The 21,454-nt window shown below is 44.2% G+C and overlaps 1 protein-coding gene across 1 annotated transcript in view; it reads left to right on the top strand.

Annotated features, from left to right (window-relative positions):
- Positions 1–21,454, top strand: part of aqr (aquarius intron-binding spliceosomal factor) — a 63,662-nt gene that overhangs the window by 26,296 nt on the left and 15,912 nt on the right. Inside the window, exons 25-31 of the mRNA XM_023994981.2 lie at positions 3,431–3,566; positions 4,996–5,205; positions 7,547–7,684; positions 7,774–7,845; positions 9,075–9,262; positions 10,463–10,634; positions 16,723–16,893. Coding sequence (XP_023850749.1) covers positions 3,431–3,566; positions 4,996–5,205; positions 7,547–7,684; positions 7,774–7,845; positions 9,075–9,262; positions 10,463–10,634; positions 16,723–16,893 — 1,087 coding nt within the window. The remainder of the gene's footprint in view (positions 1–3,430; positions 3,567–4,995; positions 5,206–7,546; positions 7,685–7,773; positions 7,846–9,074; positions 9,263–10,462; positions 10,635–16,722; positions 16,894–21,454) is intronic.

Consider the following 21,454-nt stretch of genomic DNA (forward strand, 5'->3'; position numbering starts at 1 on the left):
ATACACTCCAGCCTGGTCATGGCTTTATCTTAATTAGGGCTTACTGCGCTCACACTTGCTCGCTGTCTCCCCTATTTCCACCAACCATTCCATCCTGATGAGTGCTCTCAACATTTGGGCCTTGTACAGGGTCTCACTGGCCCATTTGGGACTCATTTGGCATGAAAAGTGGTGTTTTTAGAGTTTTATTTGGAGGACCGATTGGCTACCAAAACTGGTTGGGTCTTCAAGACCTTGCTAGGCTGTGGATTTGAGGCCTCGGTGGTCCCTCGTTGACGCAGACCCCTGGTGCATGCACACAGATGCCGGGAGCAGATTGTCTCACCGGTAGGAAACACGCTAGAATTCTCAGGGCAGCCGCAGTAGTTCACCCACCCACGCAATTGGGGGAATTCTTTGTGTGGCTATGTGTCTCATTCAATGCCTTGAGGTACTGTGACTCAGAGACCTAACCACACAGACATTGACTAGCGGGAGGGAGATGGGGAAGCCAGCAAACTGAAACCATTTACAACATACCTGAGACTGAGTGGGGGAGGGAGGAAGAGCGGAAGGGAGAGACCCAAAACCTTCATATGAACCACCTAAAAAGTATTGTTTATTATTGTCAGTCTGCTTTAAAGACCAAAATAGAAATGTTGGTCTAAAGTAGTTCCAACCTAATTTAATATTCAGTGCTCGTGCGGCGACCATTTTGACTAGCTTTGATCTTGCTGTCAGACAGACTAACTAGTTCATTGAGACCAAGTATAAACCTCCATGAGGATGAATAGCCTCAGGCCTTGTATCAGAGCAGGAGCCTTATGGAGTCTGCTGGTTAGGCTACTACATCTTTAGCCAATGGAAACGATGTGTGCTCAAAGAATGTCAGTGGATACCACAACAAATAGGTCTAGTGATACGAAATATACATGGATAGGGTCAGCTGTGTTGGTTAAATTGGCAGACATTGCTCTAAACCTAGAGATTCTGGCCTTACCTAGCCTTGGCTCACTAAAGTCTTAGCCCGGGATTCAATCCGATCGCGGGTCAAAGGCATTGCGGCTTTTAAAGGCAATGATTCCGCATACGCAAAGATCCCATTTACAGTAAACGCTGCGTATGTCGGCTCAATCGGAAAAGCCGCAATGCCTATAACCCGAGATCGTATTGAATTGCGACCTTAGTATTAGGAGTTCATGTACGGTCCTCTTCTGTTTTAAAACTGAATGGTTTTCTCCTGTTTCCTGCCAACTGAACACAGCTCCTTGTTGCATAAAGCAGAGATGAGGAGTGGATGTGACAGCTCTCTCTCTGGAGGTGCACCATTGCATTATGCAGATCAGCTAAAGCTAGCTACAGCACCAGGACGAGAGGCAGATTAAGCTGCTGCTAAGAACATGCACACTGACTCCACATTCACTCCTTCCATCCTTCCGGTCCAATGACGAGGAAGGAGTAAGCTGGGGAAACTAATTAACACTACTGTATGGGATGAACAATGAACAGGCATAGAGGCCTTCTCTGTTCTCACTGCTCAACCAATGGTACTTTACAGTGACATTAATATACAATACTTTGCCTTTAATCAAACATGTCAAATGCTATAAATACAGTTTCCCTTCTCTCAGTTAAGTTTTAATAAGATATTGAAATAGTGGTTGGTCAGAGAACACGGGTGTAAGTTGAAAGCTCTTCATGACTAAATGGGTCAGTTTGCATTTTCTCTCTTTCTCGGTCTCCTGGGATGGCAGCGCAGAAGGCTGCTTTTGTTCGGAGGGAAACAAGGTCGCCACTTTTATTTTATCGTCAGCCGGTGTAATTCTGTTTGAATCCTCTGCTGTGAAGCTTAGTGGGATATCTATTTATAGGTCCCTACCTCAACTATCTCACACACAGCACTGTGTCTGGGTGACCTCTGACATGGCATGTCCCAGTGCCACGTACTAATACTAATTGGCTTTCTGGTTTGTTGTGGCGGGACACCTGACTAGACAAGATGACAAGTTTTTACTGTGATTTAGTCTTTTCCGTTTGATCAAAATAACTTTTTTATTTATTTATTCAGTAGTAGTCAGTTGTGGAAAATAATATATTTGATCAGTGGTACACATTATTAGTGACAAAGGAGATTTGGTCCATCTAGCTATTAGTTTTGTGCAATTATTTCCCATCGCCTCAGCAACCAACACTTAATACCCAGCGTTGAGTAGGGGTGTAAAGTACTTAAGTATTTTTGGTACCTGTACTTTACTATTTATATTTTTGACAAATTTTACTTCACTACATTCCTAAAGAAATCATGTACTTTTTACTCCATTTTCCCTGACAATCAAAAAGCACTCGTTACATTTGAATGCTTAGCAGGACAGGAACATTTGTCAAATTCATACACTTGTCAAGAGAACACGTGGTTGTCTCTACTGCCTCTGGCGGACTCACTAAACACATTCATCTTTTGTAAATAATGTCTAAGTGTTGGAATATGCCCCTGGCTATCCATACATTTTAAAAACAAGAAAATGGTGCCGTCGGCTTTGTCCCTTTACCCCTAGCTACATGTACATATTACCTCAATGACCTAGACTAACCTGTTCCCCAGCACATTGACTCGGTATCTGTATATACTGTAGCCTCATTATTTTATTGTGGTACTTTAGTTTATTTAGTAAATATTTTCTTACCTCTATTTTTCTTAAACACGTTGGTTAAGGGTTTGAAAGTAAGCAGTTCACGGTAAGGTCTGCACCTGTTTTAGTCGGTGCATGTGACAAATACATTTTGATTTGATTACATTTATATAAGGATTTTTAAAGCATTTATACTTTTACTTTTGAGACATAAGTATATTTGAGCAATTACATTTCCTTTTGATACTTCAGTAAAAGTATTTGGTTTTAAATATACTTAAGTATTTTACTGGTTGAATTTCACTTTTACTTGAGTAATTTTCTATTAAGGTATCTATACTTTTACTGAAGTATGACAATTGGGTACTTTTTCCACCACTGCCATTGAGTTAGTTTTCGTATACTTTTGATTATCCACTTGAAGCCTGCTGCCTTGTTGCTTGCAGCTGATTCTCACGTGTAGGATGAACATTTTAGCGGTTTAAAACGCTATCCCTAGGCTGTGGTGTCAAAGGTTTACGCTTCAGATCTCAACATGAACATTTCCCCTCAGAATGGCGTGATATGATCCTCGGCTCTGAAAGGGCAGGCAATGTGTAGGGGAGGTTGGGACTGTTATCAGCACTATGAGAATAGGGTGTTCTGATTGTATAGGGTTGTTCATTTTACTAGGTGTAATCAACATCACAAACAACATAATTTTTCATCTCGAGGTAAAAAAAATAAACGTTTAAAAAAAGACGCTAGTAAGTCCCAATAACGTAACAGGGTTGAGGTTTTCATAGAATGAAAAGACTGATGTAATGTGGAATGTTGTTCAGGTATGGGCGTGTGAACTACGTGCTGGCCAGGAGGCTGGAGCTGCTCAGAGAGGTGGGTCGTCTGCAGGAGAGTCTGGATGTCCCTGGAGACGTGTCCTACACCTGTGAGACCGCCGGACACTTCTACCTCTACCAGGTCAGTACAGGAGGGATGTGTGGGTTCTGGGTGCGTGCGTATATGGATGTGAACGTGTGTGTATATGCAACTTTCCAGTACAGGGAGGACATATGCATTTCCAGATGAATCAATAATTCCTGATATCCCCACCTGCAAAAATGAAGAATAACAAGAATCTCTAAAATCAAAATTCAAGGGGATAAAGTCTGCTTATCCATGTTGCGCTTGAACATCCCAGTTCAATAAGTGTCCGTATCTATTTTCCTTTCACTTTATATCTGCCTTCGACAGTGAATACCAAAATATTATACCAACCCCTCAGTTATTATATTCAATCCTCAGTTTATTTCTGTCACCTAAATACTGCATACTGGCTCCAGGATGCATCAGAACAGCCCAGAATAGACAACAGAGCCTTTTTAAACAGAAGACTACCCAAGGCAACTGTCAACTTAAGAAAACCTGAGATAGCTCATACAATAGCCTAAATCAAGAAGAGTTCTCACTGAGGAGGCATGCTGTCAGTAAGATGGAACTGGGAGCACGGAACGCTGGTGAGGGAGACGGTGGTTTAATAGCAGATACCACAGTCATTGTGTCAGGCTCAGTATTGTAGTGGGGTTTATGGAACCTATGGTGTATGCCAGACCCCTCACTCATCACATTGAAATCCTCCATGCCAGTCAGGGGGCTCTTCTCTGTTACCTATTGTCATCAAGCTTTTTATTGTCTTTGGACAGACGCAAGCAGAACAGACACCAGCTATCTACACGACTTCATGGACAACTCATCAAAAATATCTCCCATAACATTGTCATAAAGGTTTCTAAATGGTTACACGTCTCTGTGTATAGGCCAGGGCACTCCTGTCAGATAAAGTGTTCTCTGTTCCTCCTCATCTGCCCTGTCACCTTACCACTCAGAGACCCTGTAAGGGATTGGACATCAGGAAGTAATGAGCATGAGGAGATGTTCCTGATGGAGAATATCAGGGGTGGATAATGGTCTCTGTTAATTGTTATGGTCTATTAAAGCAGATGGCCAAGCTATAGCCCCATTTGTAATACTGATTAAATTGCAAGTTGTCCCACAGTTCCCTAAGGCTGTGTTGTTTGTGTTCCTTTGTTTCAAAGTATCACTATATATCACGGTTCCACACGTTCCTGTGACACTGAAGGGAAAAATAAAATTTATATTTTATTCTGTTCTGTTCTTTTCCCATTATATTCTCATTAAAATGTGTGATGACTGTGTTTGCGTCCATGTCTGACTGTGCGTGCCTTTTTGTATGTGATGCAACGAGTGTGTTTGAATGAAGAAGCATGCGTGCTCTGTGAATGGGACTCAACTGTGTGTATCTGTATGCATGTGTGCGGCATACCAAAAAGAGCAAGACCTGTAACATCCAGGAGGGGTCTGTCTGGTGTCCTCCCTCTCCCCGCTGTAGGTGATGTCTCGCTGGGAAGAGTACATGAGCAAGGTCCGGTCTAAGCAGGGCTGTCCGGTGGAGGCCGAGGCCGTGGCAGCACACTTCCCCTTCCATAAGTACTTCTCCAACGCCCCCCAGCCTGTGTTCTACGGTCGCTCCTACGAAGAAGACATGGACATTGCAGAGGGCTGCTACCGACACATCAAGAAGATCTTTACCCAGCTGGAGGTAGGGCAGGCCACACACACACGTCACATGTTTATCTAGATGAAGGCACATGCTCAACACGCCAAGAAGCTCCTCACTCTGTCACAGGTCAACATGTCACACACACAAGCTCTTGAACACACACATCTTCACCCCAGTCAGTGGTAGGTGTGTATCTCACACACACACCATGTCAGCAGATTGGCTGTTCCTCATGGGTCATTAGCCAGCTGTGTGTGTGTGGGCAGGTGGGAGCTGGAACACATTCACTGAACACATGATTGTGTTTACCCCACTGGCTCCATAACAGGTCTGCCTGGGCTCACTGGTGATTGGTCCGATTCTGATCCTCTCTCTATGGACATCCTACTCTTTAAGGAAGTAGCATTGCAGGCACAGTTACATCACATTGAATCAGATTTCAACAGCTGTTTCTGTTGTGATATTAGGAGTTTGTAATATGATGCGGTTGGATAGATGCTGCAATTCTTTTCTTTTCCATATTCACCACCATCTTTAACTCCACGTATCTCTCTCTCTCTCGGCCTCCCTTTTTCTCCCTCTCCCTCTCCTCACTCTCTGTTTGAGTGTGTTCTGTGAGACGTGTTGGCATTACATGATGACATGTCACCCTGCTACTCCTCCTCCCCCGTTGGCAGTGACACAGGACCCACTGCATGTCTCCCTAGATGCAGCTGGAAGATTACAGGCCCCTGCATTCACTCTGCATTCCCTACACACACACACACACACACACACACTGAAATCGGACTTCTGTGTACACATACAAACATGCACACCGCTTTGCCATGCAGCTCAGATACAGCCCCTCCTGCTTGCGCCCAGACTTCATATAGAGATAACATTAGAGATTTATGGGAGCAACGCGAAGGCCTCGCAGAAGCAATAAAGAAGTTATTCACTGGAGGTAATATCCTAACATGTATGTGTGGCCTTGATTTTTATATGGCTTCCCTCGTATCACTGGCCCCATCACATCAGACGGGAGAACCTCACTATGTTCACTCAGCCTCACGCATGATGCTGCTGCTGCAGAGATATCGGTCTGTCTCCCTACTCAGACGTTAGAATCTCCCTCTAGAATCACAGGAGAATGAAAGTGCTCTGTTGCCTGGCTGCCTACCAGGAGTGTTTTAACGATGTTTGTGTATTATGAGGTGCCATCCCAGCAGACGATGCCAACACACACACAACCAGAACACAGTGTACAGCCGTCTACCGCTTGGGTTTCTCTACATCCAGCCTCATGCTGTTTATCCTCTTTCTTCCTCTCTCCTTTCATTCCGCGAATCCTCCCAGGGAGGGAGGAAGAAAGACGGCTTCATTTCACCCTTCAACCGCTGAGGAACCACGGGGGGTTAAAAATAGCCCTCATTAATATTACATGTTTTGGTCGCGTTTAATATTATTGTAAAAATAGTAACTTATCAAATATTTATCTCTCCCAGTTCCCTCTGAGGCTCCACCTCAGCCCCCTAGCCCCTTGACCGCAAATGTGGCCGTCTCAAAATAACCACACTAGCCTACTAGCCCACTCTCATCCTCAGCAGTATAGAGCTATGATATCTCTGCCTGGTCTCTCTCAATTTAAGCGACTCCCTTTCGGTCTCTTTTAGGAAAACACCCCCAATCTTCCTTTTCCCATTCAGAAGAGCCCTGTAATGGAATCTGTTCTGAAGTGCTCGGCTGCTCACTAAGCTTCTATTGAACAGTAACCCATATCCTTAAAATGCTCCCCCTGCCTGCTCCTGAGGATAGAAAGGACTGACAAGGAGTTTGCTGAAAATGAGGATATCCGGTTTTGAGATCTCAAGGATTTCCTAAAAGCATAGCAAGGTCACGTGCAATTACTCTTACATTTCATTCCTTGTTTTGGTATTTTTTTCAATGGAATCTCTAAGAATCCTATTTTTAGGTAATGGAATGTGACTTTTTATAATTTATATAATATATAATTTAAAATAAATGTACGGCCTTGCATGACCTCCCTGTTGTAGATGACAGCATTTCACATATATCTGGACACACAATTGATTATGGTCCTCTATTTTGGCACCAAAGCATTTTTTCCGACATAGATGTTTTGTGTTTATTGAGAGCATTGAGTTAAACCTCCATCCACGGGGATGTGATCGAAGTGTTATATTACCCTTCATTTGTTTTTTACATCCAAGGATAATTGTATTCCATTGTGTCATCTAATGATAAACATCTGCTCACTGTGGTACAGCCCTTTGAACCAGTCATCACTACCTGACAATGCTGACGATTTAACCTTTAACCCTAACCCCAGCCCTATGAACCACCTTCTTACTAGTGTGTGTGTGTATGTGTCCATCAGGAGTTCCGGGCCTTTGAGCTGCTGAGGAGTGGACTGGACCGTTCCAAGTACCTGCTGGTGAAGGAGGCTAAGATCATCGCTATGACCTGCACCCACGCTGCTCTCAAACGCCATGACCTGGTAGAGCTGGGCTTCAAGGTCAGACAAACACTACACACCCTACGATCACACACACAACTCGGGTCAGAGGCAACTCGTCACTTACACAAATGTTCTTGTGTTTTCAGTATGACAACATCTTGATGGAGGAAGCAGCTCAGATCCTGGAGATAGAGACCTTCATCCCTCTCCTGCTGCAGGTAAATTACTACAGCCAGACCCCAAAATCCCACCGGTGCTAAACCCCAATGTTCAGCTCTAAAGCCCTTTTTTAGGTCTATACTTCCCCTGAGAAGAGAACTCCTTGTCACTCAGGATGAATGAGTCCATCCACTGTTAATGGGGTCATCATGCCGGGCCCTAGTAGCTTCAGGTAGCAGATGGCACTAGGGTCTGTTTACAGAGGAGACCATTAAGCCACATCAACCTGGCCAACGACCTCTTAGTCTCTCGCTCCAACAAACGCAAACATCCAAACCCATCATGCCTGCTGTTCAAATCAAATTTTATTTGTCACATACACATGGTTAGCAGATGTTAATGCGAGTGTAGCGAAATGCTTMTGCTTCTAGTTCCGACAATGCATTAATAACCAACAAGTAATCTAACCTAACAATTCCACAACTACTACCTTATACACACAAGTGTAAAGGGATAAAGAATATGTACATAAAGATATATGAATGAGTGATGGTACAGAACGGCATAGGCAAGATGCAGTAGATGGTATAGAGTACAGTCTATACATATGAGATGAGTAATGTAGGGTATATAAGCATAAAGTGGCATAGTTTAAAGTGGCTAGTGATACATGTATTACATAAAGATGGCAAGATGCAGTAGATGATATAGGGTACAGTATATACATATACATATGAGATGAGTAATGTAGGTTATGTAAACATTATATTAAGTGGCATTGTTTAAAGTGGCTAGTGATACATTTTTACATAATTTCCATCAATTCCCATTATTAAAGTGGCTGGAGTGGCTGTTGTAGCATCGCAGGCGGTAATGAGAATCCACATCCCCCACCTTTCATTTTCCTTCCATTGGTTCCCTATCGGTGATTGAATCAGGCTCGACTTATGAGCCTTGGTAATATCAGGTTTGTCTGGGGTCAAGCCCTCATTACTCTCCCTCCTAATCAGCAGAAGCATAGTAAACGCATCAGTGAGGCTCCGCTCTGTCTCTATCCTACCTCTCCTCTCCTGCATTTCCAGTATTATATACCAGCCAGATAGATGCCGCACAAAGTTCACCACTCAGTTAACAGGCAGAGAGAGGAGAATGGAGAGAAGGAAAGGTGAAGAACAGATGTGTGATGAGATGCAGGGCTGGTGATGGGCGTTTTTGAAATGCACAATGTTTTCCCTAAGAACACTTTGTGGAGAAGAACTGACCTTGTATCTTTCCTCTCCCACTCCAGAACCCAGAGGACGGTTACAGCAGGCTGAAGCGTTGGATCATGATAGGAGACCACCACCAGCTGCCCCCCGTCATTAAGAACATGGCCTTCCAGAAGTACTCCAACATGGAGCAGTCCCTGTTCACCCGCTTCGTACGCCTAGGGGTGCCCACCGTTGACCTGGACGCTCAGGGACGTGCCCGCGCCAGGTGGGTTAGGCACACTGGGGACACGGAATATGGTTAAAACAGAAATGCTGAATACGTTACATATTATTTTAATCTAATCAAACATAAACAAGTCTGAACATGCAAAAAGTAATTTGAAGTTTTCATCATCAAACATTTTCATCAAACATTTTTGGTTTAGTGTGTGTGTGTGCCATGTCTTAATCCTCTTAAACGTAAGACGAGACAAAAATAACTAGTCTGTTAGCCAGGAGGGTTTAATTGGTTATGTCCGTGATCCAATAGGTTCTAAGTAGCCGCTTATACACGTGAATGGCTCCCTGGCTAATTGGCTTGGCTAATCAGTAGTAGTGCCCTCAGTATGTACTGTATACTAACATGGATGCTAAGCTAGAGTGGTGAATAGTGAATCTCTCTTTATAGGTGCTACACACAGGGTTTGTTTTACATTTTTGCATTATAATTTCAGAAAATGTTGATCATATATCTGGCGCTAAAAGGGAAATGATAGTATTTCACATTATTACTTACCTGCCAGTATTGTGATTGGCTGTGATATTCGCCTTTCTGCTGGGAAAGCTGTTTTGAATTTGTGGCTGGGTTATCTAATGGACATCGCTAATTTCCTGGTTGCGAAAATTCTACACTGTCGCTCAATTTCAGGTAATGTGAGAAAACATGCACGGAATAGTGTACGGAATCACTGTACCATCTAAATCACAAACAAATATATTTTCAACAACAATGTAGCTTTTACAGCTGTTTGAAGCTGCTTCAAACAGCTGTAAAACAATATTTTTTTTGTTCAAAATATATTTGTTTGTGATTTAGATGGTACAGTGATTCCGTACACTATTCCGTGCTTGTTTTCTCACAAACTGAAATGGAGCGAACATTGCATTTTTGCAGCTAGGAAATGACTGAGCGGTTTCCACTAGATAACCCAGCCACAAAGTCAGAACAGCTTTCCCAGTTTGACAACAGATTCCGCTCTGGCAGGAGAAATCCAAAGGCCAATATCACGGCCAGTCACAACACTGGCGGGTAAGTAATACTGTGAAACACTATCATTCCACTATCAGTGGCAGATAAATTCTGGCCATTTTCTGAAATTACAATGTAAACATTCTACAAAATCCTGTGTAGCAGCTTTTCAATACTAACGTGTCATTCTCTAACCATCTGAATGAATGTTAACATGGTACTCCATCTCTCCTCCAGTCTGTGTAACCTGTATAACTGGCGCTATAAGCAGCTGGGGAACCTGCCCCACGTACAGCTCTTGCCCCAGTTCCAGGCCCCCAACCCTGGCCTGACCTTCGACTTCCAGCTAGTCAACGTGGAGGACTTCAACGGAGTGGGAGAGTCCGAGCCCAACCCTTACTTCTACCAGGTTAATAATGCACATTTATACAGGAACAAGCACTTTGCGTACACCCACACACACACTTCACATATACGCACACTCACCACAGTAGTGTTTATTGTTCAAGGATTCATTCATTTTAAACCTTAATGGATTCAGAACAAGTCCAGATGATATGTTCATTACCCGGGCTAGCTCATCGTTAACACTGGAGCCACTCAGGACAGGCTAATGACTCTGTCCTCCAGACTAGCAGTTAGTCTTTCCTTAGAAAGTGGCTTAGGCTGGTGTCTGTGTGTCTCTGTCTCTGTGTGTGTCTGTGTCTCTATCTCTCTGTTTCTGTCTGTGTCTCTCTCTCTGTCTCTCTGTTTCTGTCTCTGTCTGTCTTTCTGTTTCTGTGTGTCTCTGTCTCTGTCTCTATCTGTCTGTGTTTCTCTGTCTTTGTCTGTGTGTCTCTGTCTGTGTATCTGTCTGTCTGTGCGTCTCTGTTTTTCTGTGTGTCTGTCTCTGTCTGTTGTGTCTCTGTGTGTTTCTGTGTGTCTCTGTCTTTGTTTGTGTGTCTCTGTCTCTGGGTGTCTCTGTCTTTGGGTTGTGTGTCTCTGTCTGTGTGTTCTCTGTCTTGTTTGTGTGCTTCTTCTGTCTGCTGTGTGTGTCTCCTGTCTTGTTTGTGTGTCTCTGTCTGTGTGTGTCTCTGTCTGTGTGTCTCTGTCTGTGTGTGTCTCTGTCGTGTGTCTGCTGTCTTGTGTGTCTTGTCTTGTGTGTGTCTCTGTCTGTGTGTGTCTCTGTCTGTGTGTGTCTCTGTCTGTGTGTGTGTCGTCTGTCTGTGTGTTTCTGTCTGTTTCTGTCTGTTCTGTGTGTGTTTCTGTCTGTGTGTTTCTGTCTGTTTCTGTGTGTGTCTTCTGTGTTCTGTGTGTTCTGTGGTGTTTCTGTGTGTGTCTCTGTCTGTTTCTGTGTGTGTCTCTGTCTGTTTCTGTGTGTGTCTCTGTCTGTTTCTGTGTGGTCTACTGTCTTGTTTTCGTGTGTGTGTCTCTGTCTGTTTCTGTGTGTGTCTCTGTCTGTTTGTGTGTCTGTCTGTTTGTGTGTGTCTCTGTCTGTTTGTGTGTGTGTGTCCGTCTCAGGGTTTCCGTTAGGAAAATGTGGCGCCGGACATTTGACTGGCAGCATTTTGATTTACCGGAACCATATGCATTGGGTGCGTAATCTGATTAGGGCTTCCACCCACAGTGCTCAGAATGACAAATCAGGTTTAGATTATGGTGATACATTTGAACAGAACATGCAGCGCCGTGCGTCGTCCTTATGGAGTTCTGATGCGCACTTTGAAGTAGGGTTGGGCGGTAGCCAGATGTTCATGCTGCTATACCGTTTCTGTGCCATACCTGGGTATAAAAAGGGGGGCTATTTCTGGGGGGACGCACAAAACAATTTAGGCAACAGAGATCTTGACCCAGGAGAGGGTTGAATGTCTCTGCTGTAACCAAGAAGCAAGTTAGCAAAACCAATGTATAGCTGGAGCTCTGAGCTGGATATCATTTATTTGACATCTTATATTTCTTATAGTTATACTTAACCTGTATCCCGCAGACCCTGCACAGTTTCTGGTATCAACGGTATATCAGCCAATAATACTTTGAAGATGTTAGAATAACTGTCCACATTTCCTTTTCCTTAGCCAGAAAGATGAGTAAATAACAGCAAAATTACTAGCTTATCAATCTACTTTCCCCCATAGTAGAGAAGTTGACCTATTCTATTGGTCAGCTTGTCCGTGTGAGAAAGAAATGGCCTGTTCCAAACCGACTCTGGGACAGTTGTGGGACGATAGATCCCAAATTCATACAACCAAAAAAAACTTACAAGCAATGAGGCTGATGTAACAGATCAGAACGTTTAGGTTAAAATGTTGATAAACGATTATTTCTTCACATTATAAGCGCACCAACGCACACAAGCAGTAGGCTAGGCACAAATGTTCATTCCCTAATGCCATGAGCAGGAAAACACTTTGTCAAAATGGCACCTCCGATGTTAGTGGTTTCATGTGACTGATTAGAAAATAGCAGTTAGAAATCTAGGAAGAGGAGAGATATAAAGATGTAGTCTTACGCTACTGGACAATGACAATGTTGATTTGAAAACCAATAGAACATGAGAGAAATAAGCTTCTGGTTTCAATGGTTTATGGAGGTCTTTATTAAAGAATTGCCTCCACGTTTCTATGGTCGGAATCAGATTTTGCCGAGGCTACTTTGAAGCGAGGTAAGACTTGCCTCATAATATGAAGGTAAACGTTCCGGTTTTAAGAGCTGAAGTATATGTTTTTGAAATGCATACTCCCTCCAGGTCATTGCAAAGTGGTGTGTGACGCGCTGAAGCGTGTTTACCGTTGCCTATGTACTTAAATGGCGAATGGGAAGCACGCTTAATTTACCAGTTGCGAAATTAAATAGTAGCTCTTTTTAATCGTGGCCATCAAAACTGTTTTTAACACGTGATTGCTTTTTAAAATTGTTGCGCAATAATTTCCCTTGTAAAAGCTTGTTTCACTCCAGCAGCAACGAACAAGCTGATTGAGTAGCTGTAGCAGCAGCTATATGACAGAGCTGTATCTGTATACTGTGCACGTGATACACTAGGCAATTTAATTATGCAAATGAACCTGTAGACCGATCAGCATGACCGGTCAAATGTTTTTCCTCAACTGGTATTTCCGGCAACGAATAGGCTAAAAAGCACTATTTAACAATGGGATTTTTTCATTCTCCCGGACAAGTGGCCTGCGGCAATTAGATTTATCGGTTTTTCATATTTTGGGGGGGGGGGTGGCTAAAAACCGTCTGTTACTGGCTAACAGAAACCCTGGTATGCGTGTGTGTGCTGAATCTGCCCATTGTTGGTTAAATGAGGAGCATGTGTCTCTCGGTCTGTACATCAGATCACATGAGCTCCTCTCTGTTTTCCTATTGCCACTTTCAGGCGCTTCAAGGAAATGTACCACATCTCATAAATACTCACCCCCCCTTAAGCACTCTTGTCCCGAGGCCAGAGGGGTAGTGGCCCCCACCACATATACACACACATCAAGAGATTAGAGGGGTGAGTTGGACTCTGGAGAGGCAATAGTGTCAAAGTGTGGTGAATGCCCATCACAGCTGTTCAAACAGCCCCCTCCCCCCATCACACTCTCCAGCTCAAGGCACTCCATTGGGCACTAGCAACAGGAGACCTAGCCAACAGATCTATCCCCCTGTCTCTTTGGCATGGCTCATTTGCTAAAGTACATTTTACGTTAATACTGCAACCCCTCAAGATCATTGTGAGTGCCACTGCTCTGTACACACACTTGCAATGGGCCATAAAATGAAAATGTTTCCCCTTATTAATCCACATCTCATATAGTTGTAAAATGAGACACAAGGTATGGTTGTGATGTACACTAGACCAGTGATTCCCAACCTTTTTTGGTTACTGTACTCCGAATCACATTTTGTTCTGTCCTGAAAACCCACAAAGTACCCTGGTGGATTTGACCAGTAGGCCAATGGTCTAATGAGCCTTCTCATGTACCCCAGATTGGGAACCACTGGACTATACTGTATATGGTTTTAGCCTCACTTCATTATTCAATAGATCACTGATGGGAGCTAGAGGAGATTGAAGTCACTGGTCATTGGAAAAGGTTAACATTAGATGGATTACTTTAGCATGTCTGTGTATTTACCAGTCCATTACATTCTCAGTATCTTTCACTCAGCCCTGATTCTACAGTAGTTCAACTGAGAACTTTTAACTCTTTAATTTTCCTAAATGCTAGGACCGCTAAGGCAGTAATTTTGACTGCTCATGAATGAAAAAACATATGAATCTGCCATTTTTAAAGTCATGCCTCCCTCACGGGCTTTTCCTAAATAAGTCTATATACCGTAACATGCTGCTGCTGTTAAAATCTTAATGTCACTAACGGAACGAGTTATAACCAGTTTTATGGTGGCATGTCTTTTTTTAATGGGTTTTCCCCCTATTGCTCATCTTCCTGACAGTTGGGTCTGCTCCGCTCCTTCTCCCGACAGTGTAATGGGCCGTGCCCAGTTGATAATCACCCACATAATTGCCTCAACTGAACCTAAACTATACCAAAACTAATTTCTCACACACAAGAACCAATGAAATGACGTAAAGTATGATGAGTGAAGGGAAGCGAACAATGCAAAATTATGTAATCACCAATTGTCATGAAGAACAGAGTGGACCATTGTATTGGTATATTTGACTTTTTAAAATCTTTCCACCAAATCCAAGCAGTTTTATCAGTCTACATGGAGTACACAGTGAGAGCTTGCCATTGTAAATTACGCCTGAAGACCAAGATGGATGGATGCACATGCTGCGTTTGCTCTGCTATAAGATCTGAATGAAAACTCTGGCGAGAAAGAAACGAATCATGACATTTCTGATTGTTCTCCTGATTCTGAGCCTCAGCCTGAATAACCTATACTTCCGAGGCACAAAAAAGCCAGAACAGTGCACACTGAGCAAGTGCCCCGTGCCACTACCACATGAAACAGTGAGACAGGAGAGAGGAAAGGACTGCACCGTTTTTAGATGGAACAAGCCAGTGACAATGCTACGGGACAATTTATCAGTACAAAATGTCATCAGTGAGACAGCAGGCCCTTCATCTCAAGCAGAACACATCAGCAATGCCCTCACCAGCTTTCATTGTTTCTGTGACATGGGCATGTTACAGCATTCAGAGACTTTACTGTGGCTAAGCAAGGAGACCCTGTCTGTTGATGAGCTGGGAAGCATTCATTTCCATCCTGTACCGTGGAGCATTCGGTGGGAAGAGCGTGTATATGGAGAGCTTCTGGTCAGACATGTATGGGATACTTTTCTTTGGAGGAACCAAGTCACAGGGTCGCTTCAGAGATCATGCGTTACCTCCATTTTGATGACAAAGAAACAGACAAATTCGCCACAGTATCTGACGTATAAATAGACTATTTTTGACTGCTGTCATATTGACACTTATATTTATTACAATGCCACTATTGCGTTTGTGCTGATTTTCACTATTTATCAAGCACACTTGGTGCTTAAAAAGATGTTTAGACTACTGCTGTTTTCATCGATTGACCGCGCGTCTTGCTGACCGTGCCTTAGCCCTTCATAAACACAACCACATTTTTTGGGGAGCGATAGCATATATGATGTATTAATTACACTGTTATAATGTTGCAGTCAGAATGACTGCTCATTAGCTTGAAGGGGTGGGGCCCTCGAGGCCCAGTGGTTTTAGTGTTAAGGGGTAGAGGAGTGTGCCACAGCCACATATTCTTTCCTTCCCATCTTCCTTGCTCTCAGGCACATGCCAGTCCTGGGCCGTTACACTCAAACTGAGGCGATGGGCAGAGGCAGCTGTTGCCATGGTTACTGCGATATCTGGAGTTTGGGCACATTAGATCACATTTGTATTAAGCAGTGACATGAGACAGACGGGCACAACTACTGGATACGCCACACGCAAGCACACACACACACACAGATGTCTCCTCTGATGGGTGGATATGTGTGCCTTACTGCATGTCTGTATCCTAGGGAGTGTCTCTGGGCTTCAAACTGGGGCCCAGAGTATTTCCTGGTCAGATCACATAGTCAGGAAAATCTCCTGGCCTTAGTCATATTAATGGGGTCCATCCAGGTCAGAGGGAACAGAAACAGAGGTACGTTGTTTTGATGAGATTCCATGGCTAGCTGTCTAGCAGAGGCCCAGGCTGGGGAGGGGGAGAGATGCCTCTCAAACCCCACTGTGTGTCACACCAACCACCGCTTGGGCACAGATTTAATATACACACACAATGGTTTACATTACCCTAAAGGACGGATGCTCTCTGGGTACTAAAAGAGTTAGACTTTACTGTGGACATAAATTTGTATTACGAACATGAACACTTTTGTAATCATCTCACTTTCTCCCCTATGTAATATAGGCCCATTAAAACGAGTAGGGGGAAAACATTCTCATACGCTAGGAAATTGGTAGTATAGTATTTTGTTTAATTTCCTCTGTGTGCAAAACGTGTTATCTAACCTGCCCTCCCCTCCCTCCCTCTAGAATCTGGGTGAGGCAGAGTACTGTGTCGCTCTGTTCATGTACATGCGTCTGTTGGGTTACCCTGCCGACAGGATCAGCATCCTCACCACCTACAATGGACAGAAACACCTCATCAGAGACGTCATCAACCAGCGCTGTGCTGGGAACCCCTTCTTTGGACAGCCCAACAAGGTAAGGTCTCATATACACACACACACACACACACACACACACCAGAGTTGACCAGCAGCATTTTATTTTACTGGACATTTGAGAAATGTACTGGACCCATATGTATTGGGTGCGTAACCTGAGTAGGGCTTTTACCCACAGTGCTCAGAATGACAGAAATCACATGTAGATGATGGTAATTCATCTTCACAGAACATGCAACTCAGAGGAAGCTTTGAAGATGTTAGAATAACTGTCCACATTTACTTTTCCTCAGACAAGATGAGGAACAAATAACATCACTAGCCTGTCAATCTACTTTCCCCCATAGTAGAGAAGTTTACCTATTCTATTGGTCAGCTTGTTGAGAAAGAAATTCCAAACAGACTCTGGGACAGTTGTGGGACGATAGATCCCAAATTCATACAATACATTTGGGGGAAAAACACATTAAAAATGAATGAGGCTGATGCAACGGATCAGAACATTAACTTAAAATGTTGATAAACTATTTCTTCACATAAGCTAAGCAATGTGCACAAGGAAGTAGACCACGCGCAAATGTAAGTTCAATAATGCTATTAGCGGGAGAACACCGTTGTCAAAAGTGCACTGCACATGCCAGCGGTTTCATGTGACAGAGATTAAATGATCCCTTATCAATGTTGAAAGATGGGAGATCTAAAGATGCAGCAACTAGCATGGGTTGCTAATATGAATGGGATTGTTCCTTTGGCTACTGAACAATGAAACAAAGTTGTTTTGAAAGCAATAGAACATGAGAGAAATAGGCTACTTTTTTCAATGGCATATGGAAGTCTTTAAAGCAGGGGTGTCAAAGTCAAATGGACGGAGGGCCAAATAAAAAATTTAGCTACAAGCCGAGGGCCGGACTGTTCGAATGTTCATTGAAAAAAATTTAAATGACGCATATAGTCTAGTGAACCTAATTGAACCTACTGAAAACCTAACAAATATATTCCAATATGATCAGATAAATAAAGCAATATTTTCTTATGGCTCTGTCAGTAATCTTTAATTTTCAACAGACACAAAAGACAAATTTCCTTTATATAAAAATCCCCATAACATGAACATTAAATGAAAGAAACCGGTATTCAAGGCACCATCAGTAGCCTATATTTTCTATTTTAGCAAAAGAGGGACGAGATGATTGTGCAGTGCCGGTGAGGAAGAGAGGACGCACATCGGAGAGCTGAAAAGAATTGAGGTAGTAAGAGAAGAGGGTAGTGTATTAGATGAGGAAGTCTAAAATGTAAGCAAAACGAACGAGAGAAGGTGGCTAAAAGGATGGTGAGTGCACGAGAAGGCAAACGAGCGCAGTGAAGAGGTGAAGGCGAGATGTTGTGGAGAAACGCAGATGGCGAGTTGGAGAAGCCAGAGGAGAATATTAGTAGAGAAGCGTGAACAGTATAGTAGAGACTTGGGAGAGAGGGGAGATTGAGGCTCGAGAGAAATACTGTAATAGATAATATGGTGGAGGGGCGACAGGTTAAGTAAGATCAGCAGATATGATATGTTGAAGTGGTAGGAGGGTAGGAGGTGAGACAGGGATGATGGAGCAGGACCATATCTGTATTTACAGACGCTCCGGGCAATGCGGAGAGGTGGTGTAGACGGAGCGAGAGTAAATATGGTGGCGCTACTGGAAGGCGGAGATGAGGAGAATCTTTCAAGGAAGTTAGAAGGAATGTGATAGTAGGGGTGTGGGCAAGAGGACAGTAAGGGAGAACGCTGTGTGGATAGTGTAGTGCGTAGTGAGCAAAAGGATGTAATGGGGGAGGGGGAGCGAGAAAGAAAGAAGAACAGTGTGTTCACACAGCAGGTGTAAAAGGGGAGAGCGTGGGAGCGAAGCATCGCGGAAGAAAGGAGCCAGACGTATGAGACAAAGATGCTCTATGGGAGGGTAGGGCGCGAGAGGGGCGATGGGAGCTCACATGTGTCGGAGAGAGGAAGTAGGGAGAGGACGGGGCGAGACTCAGGCGCAGAAGCGCCAGAGGAGACAAGATCGATATGGAAGGCGCGACGATGCGGAGAGCAGGGGTAGAGAGTCGAAATGTTGTAAGCATTTGGAGGTTACGAAATGCTAAATGCGTCCATTTGGAGGGTCTCGCGGGGGTGAAGGACGGAGACAGGATACAACAGCAGAGTAGGAGGAAGGAATGTAGGCGCGGGAAGGCAGAGGGAGGTGTGTGCCAAGCACCTAGGCTTTGTGTGATTGAGTGGCTATGCGCGAGTAGTGTGCAGGAGGCAAAGAGCTTCGAGGGAACGTGCATGGCAAGAGGGGCTAAGGGCAAGCAAGGCGCGCAGTAGCGGAGATTATTTATGGCGAGAAGCCAACTGGTGCGGGTGGGGGGGAGAGTGGACGAGATAAGATGTACCGGGGAGGGGGAGAGACGGAGAGAAAGAAGAATGTCGCGGGCTGTTGTCGTAGAGAGCTTCTCTGGAGGGTACGAGATGGGTAGCAGAGATTGTCAGCTTATAGAGTGTAGAAACTCTAACGACTATTCTCCATTTGACTAGCAGGTCGCTCAAATCTTTCTTCAGATTGTTTCGCGAAAGCAGAGGCGATGCTGTACTCACGACCTGGGCACGCTTGCATGGTGTGTGTTGTATGTTGATTACATATTGGTTGATATCTCACCTCGTTTGGTCTATGGCAATCAGCAGGCTACAAAACAAGAATCTAGAGAGAGATGAGAAGTGATTACTGCAGCAGTCTTTAGTGCTTCACGTGCCCATTGCAAGTTCATGATGTGGCGCAGCATTAGTCTCAGAAGATGCACGCTTCGTCATTGGATGCGATTCTCTCAGCGGATATATGGATTGTTCCAGTCAGTCGCAGTAGATATAATGTTTGGCCTGTTCGTGGTGTTGTGTCTCGCTAGAGTGACTTTGTGCTCGCTATTTGCTGATTCAAGAACAGATCCAATCTCCTCACGAGAGCTAGCTCGTGTGTGTTGTGTGTAATGCGTAGTAGTCGATGTGTTGTGTGTAGAGTGTGGATGCACAGCTCGCTCGCTGTTGTGTACTGACATGTGGTTTATGCCTGGAGTGTGTCGGCAACCCATCGTGTGTGTGTGATTTAGATGGCTGTAGATGTAGTTGCTGGCGCTCGTGTGTGTGTGTATGTGGTTCGTGTGTGTGTGCTCGTTTGTGTGTTCTGATAGTCGTGCTCAATGGTCAGCAGATAAGATAGTTGTGGGTGTTAGCAACTTGCGTCTCGCGTCTAGACATCAACCATCAAGAGCTTTGGCTCTGATAGAAGTTAACTTGGGGCGTCTGGCGGCCGCCGCGTGATGATGCTCCTCTATTACATGGTCCATATTTCAAGGTATCATTTCGAGGAGCAGAGAAAAGCAGGACGAGATTTGCAATTCACATCGAGTACGCTACACACTGACTAATCCAACAACTCGACTAACACGTACACACACACACGACTGTCAGCCTCACCCTGGTCGGCGTTTTCTCCACACTCACCTACATCACACACACACCATCTTATCCAAGCATCATCTTCTCACGCACACCCACTCGAAGTACTCACACGCACACTGCATCATACACACACGATGTCGCACATAAACTCACACGACAGCAGATCCGACTACACACTGCATACACACACACACAGCACTGCATACACACGTTGCACAACACGTACGCGACACATTGAGCAACACACGACCGCACCGGACGCTTCAACTTTGCAATACCCACACGTTCAAGGCAGTCGTCTCGATCTTCATCATAGGCACTGCTATAGAGGCAAATCGCATCAGATCACTCTCTGGTACGCTAACACTTGTCTCTACTGCAGATCTGCGTTATGTGTGCTTGTGCTGCACATGCCATAGGGACATAACTCAGAGAAAGACAAGAGCATCCAAACCAAAGATTCTGGGTCTCCTGTCTGAATCTCCACCTCGCACATATTCAGTGGAAGCTAGGGATGCATACCGCAGGACCTGTAGTTGCAATAAATGGAGTGTACAGTAACTGGGGCTCATTGAGTGCAGAGAATTTTGTTCATGTGTATGCTAATCTCTCCCTCATTCCACAGCCAAGGAATATTGCAATGAAATCTTTTCCCTTTTTCACAAGCTGCTCTTTTAGATTGATGGACAACTGGTCTACTCTCTCGCAATGGTGTTTCTGCTCAGACTCACATTTAAAAGAGTTGCCTTTTTTCTGGGCAAACTTCGTCACAAACTTTAATCATGCATTTTTGATGAAATCCCCCTCCGTAAATGGCCGGGCGTGATTTAGCGATCTCTTCTGCCAAAATAAAACTGGCCTTGACAGCAGCCTGGCCTTGTGATTTGGCTTTTTTGAACAGAGCCTGTCGAGATTTGAGGCCTCGTTTTAATTCCTCTGCCTTTTGTAGCCTTTGTTCCATGTCCATTTTCTTGTTTTGTCCGCGTGTTTCGTTTCATAATGTCTCTCTCAGATTATACTCTTTCAGTACCGCCACACTTTCTCCCACAGAAGACACACAGGTTTTCCAGCTACCTCCGTGAACATATACTCCGACTCCCACCTTGTTTGAAACCCCCGC

This window comes from Salvelinus sp. IW2-2015, linkage group LG9 (assembly GCF_002910315.2).
Source record: "Salvelinus sp. IW2-2015 linkage group LG9, ASM291031v2, whole genome shotgun sequence".
Classification (NCBI taxonomy): domain Eukaryota; kingdom Metazoa; phylum Chordata; class Actinopteri; order Salmoniformes; family Salmonidae; genus Salvelinus; species Salvelinus sp. IW2-2015.